We start from the raw sequence: 17,681 nt of genomic DNA, 5'->3' as shown, positions 1-17,681 counted from the left end.
AGCGTTCCTTTCTCTGCTACCTACAATGGCATCGAAAGACAGCTCATTGCGAAATGTTCGTTTTAAGTAAGTTTCTGTTAAGTCAGGCACAACTGCGTTCGCAACGACTCAATCCTCCTAACTAATGCTGCACATCACCAGTATGTGACAGTTTATAGTACAAGTGGTTGCAACACCAAATCGCACAGCAGAGGGACCACTTACCTTTCAGACAACAGAAGGAGTGTAGAGTGGTGCTAATTCAAAGTCAATTACTCTTCTGCCTTCAAGGAGGAGTTGAATGGATCAAAACGATAAGCCAACGGGTTTCACTTGCAGTGACAAATGTAATTTCCTTCCTCACTACTCTTACACACCCTATGAAAACGTGACGTGCCGATTGGCGAGGGGAGATGGCCACCAACTCCCCACTTTGGCTAAGCAAACCAACATATCACCGATTCACCTCACCCAAACGATCCATTCACTACATATCCCACACTTTTCAACATTCATCACTTCATCCCCAAAGAACTGTGCCTTCTCGCCTATTTCATACAACAGTGAATGTCCTCACGTCTCTTACCGCAAAACTTCTCAGTGATTCACACCCTTATGAAAGGAAATATTGCCTCGTCTTCTGCATTCCCTTAGTATTTTCCTCCAGGTAATGATCAGCACCGTTTTTTGCAGTTGGACAACCACGTGACAGTATGGAAGCAAAACTGCTGAGATAGAAATAAATGTGGCTAAGGCAGAACTGTGGAATGCACAGCTAGCTTGCGTCTCGGAGGTACGTTGCAGCCTACACAAATACATGTGGCTATTTTACTGTTCACGTGAGCTTGATTGGAATACTAACATCCTGTTCGCCTTTTTACGGCATTCGCCCATTTCTGTCAAGTTGCCTCACGATATCCAATCAACAAATGTCAAACATTCGAAAGCCCCAGTCATCAATTTCCTACTCAATTGCAGTTGGTTATCCGTTCAACCAGTAGTCTTACCCGATACTGAATGTTCAAATTGTGGTCTGGTCCACTGAGAAGGCAGAATACGTAGGCATTGAAATCCTCCAAATCCAGTGGTGAAATGCTAAAAGTTTAATAACTGACCACTTTTCCCTGGTGCTAGGTACAATTTCAGTCCATCGTTTCCCAGCAATAACTTACATTCTAGTTTGTTGCAACTCCTTTGGGTAAATGTATGAGATACTAAATTTCACATATCTAGAAACAAAAAGAAGTCATCTTGAATGTTAGGCAAATTAATTTATCTAGCGGAATAGAGTTCCGTTGCTCTTGTGCATGCTTCTAGTAAACCAGACCTCTGTCTTGGCATGTTTTATTAGGACTACAAAGAAGGCTAGGGATGATGCACTAGTCTTATCTGCCTTCTCGTCACGGTTGAAAATATTGGAAACCAAGGTACGCTTTCTACGGAGCATACCACTTCCCCAAAATTGACTTGAATCCGTTCGTGGTCGGGTGTTTAAATAAAGTTGCATAGCTTACCTCGGAGGACTGCGCTTATATAGTTCTCTAAAATGACAAAAAGGCATTACATTTACCACACCTCCCCACAAAAGGGGCAGTTCGAACACAGCAAAGTCTTTCGAAAGAATGATGAGTAAAACAACTTCGCTCCTAACTATACCGATCAAGGAATACATACCTTTCTAGTACTACACACAGAGAATAAACAACCAAAGCCATTTGAAAAGCAAATTGATTGAAGTTGGAGGATAGTACTTACTCGTCTTCCTAAATCGCGTCTCCGGCTCTTTCGCATACAAAACACCAAAGTAAAACCTACCGATATTCTCCTGATTCCATTGGAATTTGCGACTGGATCCACTTCATCTGAAGGCGCTTATAGAGTGTGAAGACCACAGTAAACAACACCACAACCCCAATGGGAATTCCTACCATCATCGAAGTATAAACTGGCACATCTAAATGTAAAAGGGAGAAAGCGCAAACATTCCCACACACTTTCAAATATGCCAAAATATGTCTGTTGCCCATTTGAAATGAAGACGCATCTCCTCTAAGACAATGACGCCGCAAATGATCAACCAACGGAAATGCCTCTTGCTACCACCTCTCCATTTAAAGAATAATAAGAATTTGTAGAGATATCTCCCTACCTGCAGTTTGAATAACAACTGGCCGCGTTGTAGCATAGCCAAGTGGCGAGTACAGTCTCAGTCTGACCCTCCAAGCAAAAAAACCATTGCTCTTTAAAAACACAACAATATATACTCAAACCAAGTAAATGGAGAAGACTTACGCGTATTCGGTGTTGGATTGTAGAGGACCATTAAAGTAGTGACTGCTCCGAGGAAATCCTGTTCCATCACCCAGCAAGAACAGCGAGTCGCAAAGGGATTCCATGTGCATGTTGTCCTCATTCCCAGTGACTAACACCTCCCAACCCTCGTGCACTTCGTGGCTTCTGTAAGTCTGTTGCAGATGAAAAGTATTATCCCGGAACAGAAAAATGCCGTTTTCATGGTCCTCTTTACGGCACACGGTAAAGCTGCAATAATTTTCCTAAATCTCCTGTAAAACATCATTGTACTAAACAACAATAAGAAGTCGTTTTTCTAAGGGACTGAGGCATAAAAAAATATTGCTTAACTTATTTGTATTCTGCATACAATAAACCAAAATCCACGTATGAGTTTATAAGGAATCCTGCTAAGTGGCATTCCTAAGACTTTAAACCAACAGAAAATGCATTGTTAAGCCACCTGCAATGTAGGGCGAACAAAACGTCACCTACACTGTTTGGTGTGAAAGTGTGCATTTCACTTACTCCCAAGATCGGGTGCTTGTGAAAGACTCCATCATCGTAGGGGTAACTATCGTACAGAAGGAGTAAAGGGCTCTCAGGACCTTCATAATAGTGAGCCAATTGCACCACAAGGCTGATATTGTTCAATGGTCCCGTTCCCGACACTGAGATAAGCGAAAGTGGCAAATACAGCGAAATGGATTTGGTGGATTCAGCCTCAGTCCCCACACCCGTGAAACTATTTGCAGCCAGCACCACCATCAGTTCTTCGTCCAGTCCTGAAACAAGACCAAAAGTCGTCTACTTAACTCCATTAATAGAGACATTCATTTGAAAGCTAAGTGAATCGTAGGGACCCCCGTTCCACATCTTCGCAACGGTCATGTTCGAGGGAGAGCCACAGCCGCCACCTTGCCCTTGTGCATTGGGGAGGTTGCAAGCAACAACATACACTTCCACAGTTATGTTGGCAGGCAAATCGTTGATGTAGCACCGACGGTATTGCAGATTATCGCTATAGCACTCGCGATAGGGCTGCGCTGTGACAGCCACATAACCTTCGATCTGGCCATTGGGTGAAGCGGGAGGGTTCCATGTGACTTCCAGAGAGTTGTAGGTCCGAGGTCGGGCTTCAACCCTAAGTGGAGCACTCGGTGCTGTTCAGGAAACGCAATGACAAACTATTTCACAGGAATGGAGTCTTCTTCACTTCAGTTTTACTCATTTGACTTGAGAGAAGCAGCTTAATTTCAACCTTAATATTCAAAACTCAGCTAATCTGTCGCAAAATCTACTGCACTTATTATTATTATTAAGTGCAAAAAGGATCATTAAAATAGCTTTGCAGCTGATAAAATAGGGCACTAAAGAGCAGTTCTAACGTAGCATATGCTATAAAGTAATGTGGACGATCAAGAGGATTGAAAACACATAATTAAAGATAATTTGGTTGGAAAGCACTACTGATGAGTTTTAAATAGCAAATCACATCCAGGGGGAACCAACACTGACGCTAAACATGAGCACAATGTCTTCTAACTAAATGTCATGGAAACAACATTGGAAAAATTGTACGCAATTTATTTGCACACTGCTATGCCTCCAACCAAAATAATTGCCACTGACTAGTGCAAGCAGACAAGCAATCGCGCACTAACTGCCAGGCCAAGTGGCTGCAAAAGCCATGGCGGAGGGTGCACCACACTTTGCGTCAGTGCAGACGGTCAGATCAGCGGAATACATGGTGAAGGGTCGCAAATCCTGAAAGGTGTACTGGCGCATACTGGGAGACAATAAATGCGACTCTATGAGGTCCGCATCACTGTACAGTTCGACTAAGAATTGAGCGTTGGATGCGATTGAGACACTCCACTGCATCACCAAAGCGGTTGCCGAGATGGCCACCATGAGCGGTTGGTCGGGAACTGAATGCGATTGGAAGAAATAAAGGTCATTTAGTTCCAAAGTTTATCCTGCATATGACAGTAAAATCTTGGTCTTCTAACACTTCCCACTGTTGAAGTTTCTACTAGATCATTAAAAATGAAATGTCCCATTCATTTCCGCATTTTCTTCTTGCATTGCAATCGGGAAAACTTTTGGCATTCTGGAACAAAAAGTAAACAATCGTCTTGCTAACGTTTGCTCCCCGCTGACATTCACTATATTCACGAAGTACAGTTCTTTGCCAACGGTACTGATTTCAAACGCTTTGCCATCTGCACCAAATCAAGGTGGAAGAGAAAAGCACCCAAATCATTTGTCCTAACGCGACATATTGGCATTACTGACAAGTGAGTTCGTCAGAAACGCCAAGGGACACAGAACTGAGCTGAAACCAGGATAGGGTAGACAATAAGGATGAAGGCAGCAGATAGCCACGTGCCCACAGCCATCTCAAAAGACACGCAAAGTGGTAACAGCAAAAGGGCTTCATGGGTGGTTCTCACTTCTGCACATATACACATATACACCAAGCAATTAATAAAGAAGTCACATACTTAAACCCTACATTCTCATGCTTCGGCAGCCAACCACTGCTTCACATTCTCTTCTTGGACAGTGCTACAGGGGTCAACGGTCATGATCGATGTGGGCACTCACTGCTTTCGTCTCTCCATCTGCCGACGTCTGCGTCTGTTTGTTCTTCTATCTACCCACCTCTATATCAAGCCAGACACTTGGAGCTACAGAATAATTAGGGACTACTAAGTGGAGAGAAAAGCACGACAACTCTTAAATTTTAAGAAATTATGTCTTTTAACACCCCACTCTCTTACTCACATTCGTTTCTGCGTTTAACTAGGCCATTTTAGACATAAATCCCGCAACTTCTGCAGACATTTTAATCATTAGTTGCCATATTCGAAAAGAAAAGATGAATGAAAGCTTTAACTCTAGGCGGCTATCAGTCGTTTAGACGAAGGTTACAAGGTCGCAGAGAGTGATACGGCAAGAAATACACCATTAGCAGACAAACCAGCTTAAAACAATTGCTTTTTCCACAGCCTCTAAGAATTGTAATAGTGGAGTCGTAAGGACCAGTTATCCAAACAACATGAGAAGTATACCGAACTACTAGGCAGAGGCCACAACCTTATCAGTAGCACATTCGTCGTCAACTTATGCACGTGCAAATTGTTCATGTCAATTGTCAGTGCTATCCACTCCCAAACTGAGCACCAACGCTAACCAGACATCTTCAACTTCCTTTACGACTAACTCCCACATGCGGCGCACGTTGGCTGATGCATCTGAACTATGTAACCCCTCAATCTGACAAGGCAATAAAGTCAACTCAGCCTTTCCAAAAAAGGACATTCTTGCTCAATTTTAATTACTCACCAGAGTGGCTTCTTCCTGGCATATCCATGACATGCAGCGATTCACCCGTCAAATTCTTCGCCACTTCTGCTGTGGTAATGGTCAAAGGATCCTCCTCTTTGACAAGCGTCGAGAGAACATTCTGAAATCTTGCTCCATATTTACCGTACATGGGAGCACCACATACTACATTCAGGTCTTGAAGATGAAAAATGCAAACAGGGAGGTTAGCTTCGGCTTAAACTATGCGCACCTGAGAAGGCAAAAGTGTGGGACTTGACGTCCCCACGAGTGCGAGCGGCGCACCCAACGCACTCTGGCTAAAGAACGGGGCCAAATCGGTCAGTTGTTTAGAAGGACAAAGTGGCAAATGTCTGCTTAATCCAAGTCCTTTTATAATTGTCCTTAGCAAAGTGTACCTTCAAAGTAGTTAAAATATCCCATCCTAATTTCACAATAGTTAAAGACAAAAAATCGCTACTGCAACATTACATGGTTTCCTTATAGGTATTCAACTCAGCTACCTCCATACAAAATGGTACTTTCTGGTTAGCAAATGAACAACTTTTTCCTTAAATTTGGACCATGACCGTCTTGAGGACCCTCTAATGGGGTTGGAAAGTACGGAGACTCCAAACATAAGAAAACTTCATCACACACTGAGAGACCACCTTTTCCATAAAATTAAGCACTTATCGTATAAAGTCCTTTCCAGCACATGGTCATTCTGATTCCAGTCGTGAGCAAATGGATGAAAAGCATAGTGTGACATTTCATGATTCCAAGCAAAATTGTGAATTCACCAAGCAAAATGTGCAAATGGAGTGGTTAAGGAAACGGAAATCCGAAATCAAATTAACCTAGAAAGACTTCTTACATCGGTTGTAGAGGAAGTGACTGCAAGTTGTTCTGGAAAAAATTTCACTCATGGTCTTCATCATAGGAAGCGTTTAAAGAGCAGACGATAGAACCAAGGGTGAAATGGCTGACAATGTCATGCGACAAAGTATTTTCAAAAAGCGATTCCAAACCATAAGCCAACACCAAACACATGGATTAAGAAAATAGCTTTATCCAAGTTTCGAGGTGAGCAAAGCTTCAAGCATCATGAGATAGACCGAACTTACACATGAAAAAAACCACATGAAAATTTTGAACTACAGGCGTCAACACAGAAAATGGTTTGTTTATTCCCGATTTTAATTTAGGATCGGACTGATCATTTGAATAAATAAGGCAGAGTCAAAACTACTCAATAAAGCACACATGCGAAGGCCTATTACTACAGCTGCAACAATACGTTAATATCAGCAAGTGTCAGGGAAGCGTCTAATATTCTCACAATGCTAAAAAATAATTAAATTTTCGATCATATTCACAATTGAGAAACGTCCTATCAAGCCCGTGTGTTGTAAAGCAAAGCAGCAAGACGTACGGGCTACATATGCAGTGACTAAAAAGGCCTCAAAGGGGACGAAAAGGAGCACCATACTTGCCACGGTTTTATGACGGAGAAGCCCGCACCACAACCCACTTCCAAATGTTTGGCGATTTGTGCATAAGTAGTTCGTGGTGTATTGAAACAAATCCCTAACCGGTAAGAGGTATGTCAAAAGAAACAGCTGTTTAAGCATTGCTTATTATTTCCAAGGTATTGGCTACGCAGAAAATTCCTAAAATTTACATTTACTACTAATACCTTTGGATTGAGTTGTGTCTAACCACTTAAAATGCTTTTGCAAAAATACGTCATATTTGTTTTGCATGCTAGTGCAAAGTAATGTCACAAGTTATTATTTATCTTCTTTGCCGTTTGGCTTAAAATTTTTGATGGAAGTCGTAAGTGCAGGAAGACATCTTTCAACCAAGAATGGTTAGTTTTCAAGCTCGTCGAGGTATGAGAAATATCTCTTTTGCCATTTTCTGCTCAAAAAAATATTAGAAATCTTGACTCTCTATTTAGCTAACTACTAACGTCAAGGTCAGTCAAGTGCTCAGCTTATTTGTACGATGCTGCGAAAGCAGCCTTTTCGCGTCGATTGTCTCTCGTAATCAGTTTTGTGATGCCTCATGGTCTCCAGCTGTTTTCCTACATCCTCTCTGCGGAAGTAATGTCGAGTCGGAAGGGCTCAACTGAGAGTGAGATCGCTGCGGCTCGAGCCCGAACCAAGTCGATTCGCGAGAGATTAGCAGCACGAAGGCGGAAGCGGAATGATTTGATCGCTGCAGCCACACAAAATGCGCTTCCACTAAAGAACCCTGACATTTCTGTTGTTGCAGCATTGTCAACATCTGGAAAGCCGTCTAAGACCTTGGTGTCTTCAACCACCCAATTGGCGTCCGAAAGTGTAATCGATGCATCATCCTCAGTCAAAGGGGCTGAAGTAGGTTAGTTCTTTTTTTGCTACCGGTTCTGTGTTAACTATTCCTGCATACTTTGTCATTTATTGTCCATATTTGCTTTGTAATTAGGGCATGAACAAACATCTGCTGCACATCTGGATTCGTTTAAATCTTCCGATTCATTGTAAGATTTCCCTTATTTTTTGTAGCACTTGATGTGTGGACAAAAATGCGTCCCTGATGTTGGGGATGTACCGATTGAAGAAGAAAGTTGTGTCAGCTCGGATGAGCCTCCCTCGAAAGCACTCGAAGTGGGTCCTGATACTGATCCAACCGATCTTGAAATCCTCCTGTCAGCTCTTACCGCGAAGGAACGCGAGGTTAAACGTGTTAACGAGGAGATTGGTACACTTCTCTCGACGCACCACCATGATGGCTTGTCTGGTCACAGCTTTTTATTTCTTCTTGCCTTAAGGAAAAGATTCTTGATAAGAAGTTTCGATCTTGTGACGGCAGCCAAGTCCAGCTCTTTTGTGTGCATGGTACACGTGTCGAGTGCCAGCAGGGTACTGAAGACAAGGAATGCACAAAACTGCACTTTAAGAAGATTATTCAAGCCCATACTGATGGTAGGGTTGATTGAGTGATGAATTGTTTAATGTCTGTTTTGTTTCGCAGAATGTCTGGGTGATTGCTCGTTCCTCAACACATGCTTTCACGTTGATACTTGCAAAGTACGTGGTAGTTCTTGTTATTGCAGTAGCTGAGCTTTAGACTGCTGCCTTGAGCGAATGTAGTGGAGACGAGTCTGCACAATATGCATATTACCTTTGATGCCATCTTTGCAGAGTAATCGCCTATTTTTGCCCTTCCTTGCAGTTTGTGCACTACGAAATTGATGCAGCCGATCCAACAACAGCAGAGGCCAGAGAAGCTGCAGGCGCTTATAACCGAGGTCAACTTCGGCCGGATAGTTTGGACAAAGGAAAAGGCGATTTGGCTGTGGAAAAGACGGCACCTGCAACCGCGCGCGTTCCCTTGTACCCTCCACAGGTAGCACTGCTGCATATTTAGTGTGATCTGTGTTATTCGGGTAGCACGTAGTTCCAGCATGACCCTAATTGTTGTTGTGTTTCATTGACTTTGATGCATGCTTCCCCCTGTAGTGAGTAAAGTGCGATATCAGGCCGTTCGACATGACCATTCTTGGCAAATTCGCCGTGATAATGGCCGATCCACCGTGGGGCATTCATATGGAACTGCCATATAGCACAATATCGGATGATGAGATGCGGAGAATGGACATTCCCTGTCTCCAAGACGACGGGTATATGTTTCTCTGCGTCACTGGGCGGTACGTATTGTAGGAAGTTGGTTGATTGAGCTAAACCTGAGTGCATTTGAATAATGATTGAAGTCGGATGGGTCCTGGTGAAATGTTTAAATGTTTGCGTAGTGGTATTAAGCTAACTTTCCTGCCTATACTTTGGCAACATTATTGGCAATCCTGTTATATTGTTATCTTGATATCTATTCGGTGTCCTACTCTGGAGGTCTCATTGCACTGGAGGGATATTCAGTACCTAAATTAGATATTTAGCGAACATAATTTGCCTAGTTGTATCCACTTCAAACAACTGCGTTTTGCATGAAAGTAGGCTGTTGATGAGTTAGTCATGCAGTATGATCTTGTAGAGGGATGGTCGTGTTTCCTCAGGCTTAACTACCTGGTAACAGATTGCTGATCAGTTCCTGTTGAATATATTTGCTTGTAATGCGGCTTATTGGCTGCGTGAAAAGGCCTTATGGTGGTGGGCATCGGTATTTATCCCTTCACATCCATTTTCTGGTCATATCGTGACGCCAAATCGTGGCTTGTTCCCTGATTATGCCTGGTTCTAGTAATCTGGAGCGACGTTTGACCATCCATAGGCAAAAAATGTTTTACCCAAAAACAAGTTCTTTCAAATCAGTTTTAACTGGTTAGATGACCTTGTTGTAATCGGGTTTCATCAGAATGTGCAGGGTATGTTTGCTGCAGTAGTAAAGTGTTCTAGCGAAAGTAGCGCTAACAATGGTGTTCGTGATTGCTATGACTGGGCTAATCGCGACGTGATTTTCTACTCTTGCCCATGCACCTACTGATTGCAGCGCCAGGGAACTGGGCCGGGAGTGCCTCAGACTCTGGGGCTACGAGCGCGTGGACAAGGTGATGTGGGTGAAGACTAACCAGCTGCAGTGCCTTAGGTGCACAGGCCGTACTGGGCACTGGGTGAACCACGGAAAGGAGCACTGTGTGGTGGGCGAGAAGGGCTCACCGCGCTGCATGAATCGTGGGCTGGACAGCGATGTGATTGTGTTGGAGGTGCGCGAAACCAGTCGCAAACCCGATAAGATCCACGGCCTCATTGAGCGCCTCTCATCGGGTACTCGCAAACTTGAGCTATTTGGACGACCGCACAAACTGCAGGCCAACTGGTAAGGCGGCAACTTGTTTTGGCTTGCGTTAAATGCATTGAAAGGCCTCTTTGCATTGGTTAGATGTTTCTCTACCCTCACCGACCGCTGCTTGATAGTTGCGGAAGTCTTCTTGAGTGGATGTTGATCTGCTTTTCCTTAGTGGTCTTGAGTTGAATTTCCTCTTGCAAATGCGCATTTCTTTGTTGGTTTACATGGGTTTCCTTTTTTATTGGCGTTCTGTTTACGTCCTCTGGTATTGTTTGTTAGCAGAGCAATGGGTCGTGATTGGAATGCTTTAAGAGGCGACATTTTGATGAGTAATGCTGGTGTGTGATGTGATTTCAACTAAATTTAACGACGATGTCTGTCAAATTGTTGTTGTTGAGCCTCTCGTTTTTTCGATGAGATGGCATAAGTGCCATCTTGTCGTGCCTCGCAAATGTCTTGCTGTTGGCGCAGCAGTTGTTCATCTTTGTGGAATTGCAGTTCCTCAGCTGCTCGCGTAGACACTGTTCTTTGTGGTACTGGAAGTAGCTTCATTGTCTACTGATACAAGAACTGGAAGGGTAGTGACTGAAGGTCAATATCTTGAGAAGAAGGGCAGAAAAGGTTGCTGAACTCGGTAATAGTAGTGAGAGCGAATGCTAATCTGTTAGCGAGGGATTCAGGGAGGGTTGCCATTGTGCACCTTCTGATGTGACTGTCGACTCGGTAATGGGAGGAATCCTTCCCCACCGCGGAGTTGATTTTCTGTCAGTGAATGCAGCAGCTCAGACTAGCGTCTTTTCATTTTTGGCCCAGTATTATAAATTGAAGTTGTTTATTTTGGTCTGACTGGCCAAAATTGCTCCCGTCATGGGATGGATTTTGTTTGGTAAACCAGACGGTATCCTTCTTGTAGGTGCTGCGGTTAACCCTCGCTGTGTTGTTTGATGTGTTTCAATCTGCATTTGCGTCGTATTTTAGGGTGACCGTAGGGAATCAGTTGGACGGCACGTATCTCGTTGATGCTGAAGCTGTGGAGCGTTATCGCAGGCGCTATCCGAACGGGATTGACAAAAAGGGTGATGCCTTGTAGGGCCAATGTATTCCCCAAGTATTAATAAAGTATGCCTTGCATTTTCTCCTTAAATCGTTGGGTTTTTGTTCCCCACTGAGGGTGGATCGTTTGGTAGTGGATAACCGATGGTGCATTTGCTCGCCTGAGAAATGTTAGAGTAAATTATACGGATTCATGTCTTAGCACAAGTCAGTCCGTCTTTCAGACAGAAAACCATCCCAAGTGCGCAACGACGTACGTAAGGAAAGCGAAGAAGGGATTGATTGTCCTTCAAGCCTGCTGTCCCCTGTTGCCAATGCTTATTTCACTCATCACGTCTGTAGCTTCTGTGACCTCTCTATTCTTGCTGATGCATTTGCAAAGGAATTACTTCGCTGTCACCCATGATGAACAGACCTGGAAGCAGACAGACACCATCTCAAATTATTGTACCACGATGATGTACTCAGCTTTTATTCTCGACAGTGTTGTTGCATCTCAAATAATAATTAGCATCCCAGATGAAGTAATGGACAGCATTGCATGCATTTCTTATCCTGGAGATACAGTCTTGGTGCCTCTGCTTCCCTTGTGGTGGTGGACATGCTTCTGTGGCGCCACTGTAATGTGGATTTGCTATGCGTAATGTTGCCGTGTGTGCCACTTATTCGGGTCTCCACTTACGTTAGGCTTGTCATTTTCGGGGCAAACTGTAATGGGTGCAGTTGACTTTTTATGGTGAAGTTAGTACTAGATGACTGCCCTGATTTCGAAATGGGGATACAAGCCCCACTGTACTGTTAGAGACCTCACCTACTTCAGGTACATTGCTCTGGCTAATCTCCAAGTCTAGACAGACTTCAAATGACGTAGATGAGGAAGGCATGTAGGACATCAACCAGATTGTTTGTCAAGTTTCGGAATGTTCACTTGACTCTTTGGGTAGTTAGGCAGCTGATCCATACAATGTTATTAATGAGGGCTTTTTTGCTCGCCTATCTCGATCCTGTTGCTGCGACGGAGGGGCTGGTTGTCGTTTCTGATGAGTTGCCCCCTGAATGGTGGCATTCGCAGGCTTTCCTGCAGATGCAAATAAACCATTTGCTGCCCTTCCTACTCACCCACTTATAAACGTATGCGTCTCACAGCTTGTCCGTCACTTTCCAGGCATTGTTTACTTGAAGCGGTTTTTGGGGTTTTTATGATGTGTTATATCTGGGCATACTTTAATTGCCGTCCATCATGATCTGTGGGTAGTCGTGGTAAACCATTTGATCAACTGGGTAAATATCGTGTTTTCGAGATACATCTAGCCATGCAACATGTACTGAGTCATTCGGAAGTTTGACGTCTTCCAGTTGCCTTGTGGATATTTTACTGTCCATTCGTCCTGCTACCGTGCCAATAACTGGAATGCAACGCACAGCACGACCCCCGCACATTAGGCTGGTGTAAATGAAGACACGGGCAACTCTCTTGCACAAATTCAACTTCGCCCCATTTTTGCATTTTTGGACTATTCCGCGATTACCAATTCAATCCTTGTGGCTCTGGTAACTGGAAACAAACCTCAACTTTGGGAGTTAAAGCGAGCAGACTCCCCTGCATTCCATTTGTTGATAAGAAGTGTTCTTCCACGGGACGGAAGTTGGAGCAGCAATTGTGTGACGAATGAAGTGGATTGCATTAGGAGAGGCCAAGACCATGATAGCAGAAGCCTATTTCGCAGGTCCAGCGTCATATTAGGCGTGCATAGTTTGAGTTTGCTACTGCGAGGCAGTCGATAATCTTCACTACTACTGTACGGTTCACAGTTGAGCGATATGTCCGCACCACGCAATATTGTTTAACAGCAAGTATTCTTTACTCAGAAAAGGAACCAAGCCATGTTACCACTTGCATGTATGCCATAACTTCTGTAATGCCCGAGATTCCAGTTACTTCTGTGGTGAATGTCATTGCCTCAAGCGTCCAGTAAGTCGGTGCAAACGTCTAACAGATTTACATCTCTGTGCAATATCACTGCCCATAGCTTGCGGTTATCCGACCAATTTTTCTTCAACGCGGGCTTCCTTGGTGCATGTCACCCATCAGTCGCCATTCGTTCTTTATTTCCTTAACAGTAACTTGACTTCTACTGTTGGATAAATCGTTAATGACAAATACAGGACTTTGTTACGTTTACTCCATTCTTCACATTTCTGACTCGATACTTCACATTGGAATGGGTTGTACTCCATTGAGGTTGAATCGGACGAGCTTTATCAGTTCAATAGATTAGATTATTAAGCCGCTCCTTATTCACGTGCAAAAGACTTCCATCACCTACACATTAGCTTAGTTTCTCCAAATTAAACTGGCGCATGGCTATGGTTTAGTAACTTGCTAACATGAATGTCTGGCTACTGTGCACGACAAGTAAGGGGTCGCAAATGTTGTGGTATAAATTTCTTTTACGCCTTGTCACACTCATTGAAAGCAAATTAATTTGGTGTAGCAAAGTGGAATTTATTTGTAATTTTAGGTAGCGCAGGAGATATGCCGAATTTAGGCTTCCTCTCATAATGTAAAGTGTTTAATCCGTATGGGGAGTGATCTGCAATGGATCCTTCTTCACTGTGCCTACTAGCACATATCTACCCCATAAAATCACTTACCCAAATTCATTTACAACCATGTAAAATACATGCAGGCTGAGAAGACGCGGTCACAAATATATAGCCTGAGACACTTCAATAGGCACCATTTACAAATTTGCCATTACAACGAACTACTTGTAAAGCAAGAGTAAGTAGGGGGTAGGCGGAATGCTCAACGTTGCTCCTACTTCAAAGTTTTGCAACAAATTTCCATTCTTATACAGTGCTTTGAGCTGACTTCTTCTTATTGTCTTCATGTCACATTATGCCTCCTAATCGGAAGTGGATTAAATTACTTTTCTACAGTTAACTGGAATTGCACTGAAATCATGTGGTATGATTTTTGGTGCTGCAGATGCCTGGGAATATTTGGCAAGCGCAACTTATGATATTTGCTATATGACATTAAATATAAAATTTGATGACTTGTTTGAGCCTACTTGCAGCTGGAAACGTACCATAATATCATGACAAGTTCAGTTTGATACTGGAATGTGACATTACGAAATGTGCCTATCAGTACATGCATGATGAGCTTAGCTAACCTTGCTTGGGCAATTTTTATCAGAACAGTGTCCACTAGCGTGCTGTTTGCATTTCGTGCTGTAAAATGCTGCCATGTTGAAGATTTTATGCAAAATGATGAGTGCTTTGTCCGTGCGTCATAGTTTGTTCACTAGCGCCACAATCGGAATAATTTCAATCTGTCTTTGACGTCCACCGTAGCACTTGAGTGGTATTTACCCAAACAAATAGCGGACCGCATGCATAATTTATCCATTGAGGGACTATTTTCTCCCCATTTCTTATGCCCTTCCTAGGCAGTTATCTGCGTAAGAAATTTTACATCCAACTCTCAAGCTTGTTATCATTGAGGATTACAGAAATGTAATGTGATGCATCGCACAGCACAGCTTTGAGCTAAGCAGCTTTGGATTCATTAGCATGTCACTACCATTAGCCATTGTATGTAAGGAGATCGTCAAAAACGGCATCAACACTGAAGTGCCATCTTGTAGCTTAAAAACTTGTGATGACTGCGTCAAGGATCTAACCGCCTTTGTGGCTCCAATACCACGCCTAGGTATGCTTTAATGTACCTCACAAACGAGAATTACACCGTTGAAAAGAGGCAAAGAAGCACCGTTATATTTTGGAGGAGAACAAATTCTGAATTATGGGATGGAAATGCTTGTTTGAAAAACCGGTTGTCCTCTTCATCTAATCTATGCAGCCCCATATTAGTGGGACTGAAGCACTAAAACAACCAGATAACGTGGATAAATTTTGTTAGCCACCCAACATAACTCGAGCGTGCATCGTTGAACTATACGGTTCCAGTGCACATGGTAGCATTAGTTGGACTTGATTCTCTGGCAAAACAAATCCTTCACTGGACGCATTACGTAAGGTCTAATTATCGGGTGCCGCTCTAACACAATGGGGTCACTTTGGACCGGTGACACGGTCTTTGTAAAATGGCTCCCTATTAATGCCGACTTATGAAAGAAGAGTACACATTCGTGGCATGCGGAATAACCGTCAGTAGCCACACCCCTATTCGTTTTCCCTGTTCCAAATTTGTGCTACTACAAATGTGTTATGCATTTGCTCTGCATTCGATCTGCACTCTACCAGGGACACGCCCAGTTGCAGGAAAGTTTCGACTAAAGGATCGTCTTTGCAATGTGTATCACCTTCTCAATTTAGTCAATTTCATTTAAATTAAACTCACGATTGGATATATTGAACTGACTGCATATGGTTGAGTGGTCAATCACAGTATGTGCTGGCACTAATTTGCAGTCTCACCGCTTCATACATGACATCTGCTAGAAATGAAGTGAATTTCATATAATTTTCCCTTCTTTAGCCAGTCTACTTTAAGTGCTTCTTTGTCCTCCCAACCCCTTAAAACCATGGGCTTGCTGTATACAATGGGGGTGATATTCGCCTCCACCATACTGTCCTCTTATTGTACTTGAGCATTGAATAACGGCAGTTATTAACATTTGTGGCGCCTACAGGTCGTGCCAATGGTAATGTTTGCATCCACATGCTTATCCTACTTGTGTGGATAAAACAAAGGCCACTTATCCTGAATGGAACTGAGGAATTCGGCTTACAGACTGAAGTGGATACCAGGTATGGAAATAATTTTTCTGGTAGTTTTAGGATGCTAAAGGGTGGATCCGTGCTTTATGAGCCTGAATCATCCTATTAGGAATTGACTTTCCTTAAACGAGAGGTTCATAACGCACCAAAATAAAGATATCATTCTGAAAAGTCTACAGGTGTTGCCGAAACGTATTAAATCAATGATTTTGCACTTGGCTAGGCAGACTGGTAGTGCATTCCTCGTTTATCAAGAGACATTTCGTTTGTATTTGTTTAGCATAAAGTCAATTCTTTTGGATTGTCCTTAAAGCAAGATGGAAAAGCGGATTCAGCGGATCCATATTTTGCGATAAGACACTACCACAAGCAACAAAGTCAAATAAATCGCACCTTGTACACACTGAGCTAATATCTCTTGTTGAAGACATCAGCCACTTTTTCAATCTACTTTGTGCCAGCTCTACAAGACAGCATCGTTGTAATTGTCTGTGGCTTGTGACTCGTTAATCTGGAGGCAAAACTCATCCCTACTCGCACGATATCCACTCAAGTATTGGGAATGCTTAAAAGACCACCCAAGACCCACCTTTCACTTCAACAATTCCACTTTACTGCTTGGCATCTTTCAATGATCACAGCAAATGCCCATCATTATGATTACTTCTTCTGTGGTAGCAATTGTAAATACAAACTTGCGTATCTAGTGAAATTTCGAGTAAATTAATATCAATGCCTTTTTAACAAAATGCACTGGTATTTATGTAGTAAAGAGTAGTTTTAGAACAAACACCCTGCATGAATTTTGTGTTTTACATCATACCTATTTTAATGTAGGCAGCTGATGCACAAATAAACACGCCAAAGTACTATTTGCATTTGCTTAAGGTCACGGTGTAGATACTAAAGGGGCGTTCATACCGAATGCAAGTGTTCTGCGAGGCAAAAGTGTTTCCTTTACAATACTGGGTTTTTGAGTAACTCGCTAAAAGACCAAAGTAAGCAGTATTCCGTAGCGTCTTCCATTCCGCCCGACCAAAATGCGTGCAAAAGTACGTTGCATTCCTTGTGGTGGTGCTGGATGGATCGACGTTAATATTGCATTTGCGTTACCTGAGAATGACACGCAGCATACACAATTTGGCCAAATACTGCAGAAGAAAGAGTTGCAAGGTGTCTAAAACTTTTATGCTTGCCTCGAAACAAGCCTACATGACGCAATTTTAAGGATTTCACAATCAGCTCCCTGCCATAACAACCGGCTATCAGTGTTGGCCCACAGAGAAATAGCCAACTTCGCATAATCGAATTCATGCCTCATGAGCTGGTTGACTATTTCATGCCTAGAATGCCCTTCAAAGTGTTGTGGATTGATTGTAAGAGGGTGCCTGAGGCGTGGAACTCATTCACAATAATGTTCAGTAAAGTAATGAACATTTCGTTGAAACGAGAAAATATAATGGGATGAACAACCTATAGCCAAA

General features: G+C 43.0%; 2 protein-coding genes across 2 annotated transcripts in view; one reads left to right on the top strand and one right to left on the bottom strand. All coding sequences in view use genetic code 11, as the record gives it.

The window, feature by feature from the left end:
• Positions 1-7,091, bottom strand: part of EGR_08909 (Tyrosine-protein phosphatase Lar) — a gene marked incomplete at both ends in the record, with an annotated part of 8,295 nt that extends 1,204 nt beyond the window's left edge. The window contains 11 exons of the mRNA XM_024498158.1: positions 987-1,074; positions 1,152-1,208; positions 1,795-1,933; positions 2,129-2,190; positions 2,272-2,444; positions 2,800-3,056; positions 3,135-3,434; positions 3,936-4,202; positions 5,623-5,799; positions 5,855-5,917; positions 7,037-7,091. Of these exons, the coding sequence (XP_024347443.1) occupies positions 987-1,074; positions 1,152-1,208; positions 1,795-1,933; positions 2,129-2,190; positions 2,272-2,444; positions 2,800-3,056; positions 3,135-3,434; positions 3,936-4,202; positions 5,623-5,799; positions 5,855-5,917; positions 7,037-7,091 (1,638 nt within the window). The remainder of the gene's footprint in view (positions 1-986; positions 1,075-1,151; positions 1,209-1,794; positions 1,934-2,128; positions 2,191-2,271; positions 2,445-2,799; positions 3,057-3,134; positions 3,435-3,935; positions 4,203-5,622; positions 5,800-5,854; positions 5,918-7,036) is intronic.
• Positions 7,092-7,664: 573 nt separating this feature from the next.
• Positions 7,665-11,482, top strand: EGR_08908 (N6-adenosine-methyltransferase subunit; the record flags this gene model as incomplete). The annotated part of the gene is made up of 8 exons (XM_024498157.1): positions 7,665-7,985; positions 8,154-8,333; positions 8,420-8,573; positions 8,623-8,678; positions 8,824-8,997; positions 9,120-9,298; positions 10,096-10,422; positions 11,371-11,482. The coding sequence occupies 8 exons, from the start codon at positions 7,665-7,667 to the stop codon at positions 11,480-11,482; spliced, it is 1,503 nt and encodes a 500-aa protein (XP_024347442.1).
• Positions 11,483-17,681: the final 6,199 nt, after the last annotated feature.

This window comes from Echinococcus granulosus (assembly GCF_000524195.1).
Source record: "Echinococcus granulosus chromosome Unknown EG_S00123, whole genome shotgun sequence".
Lineage (NCBI taxonomy): Eukaryota > Metazoa > Platyhelminthes > Cestoda > Cyclophyllidea > Taeniidae > Echinococcus > Echinococcus granulosus.
Note: the sequence above shows the minus strand (reverse complement) of the source record. Positions and strands in the feature narration are given on the sequence as shown.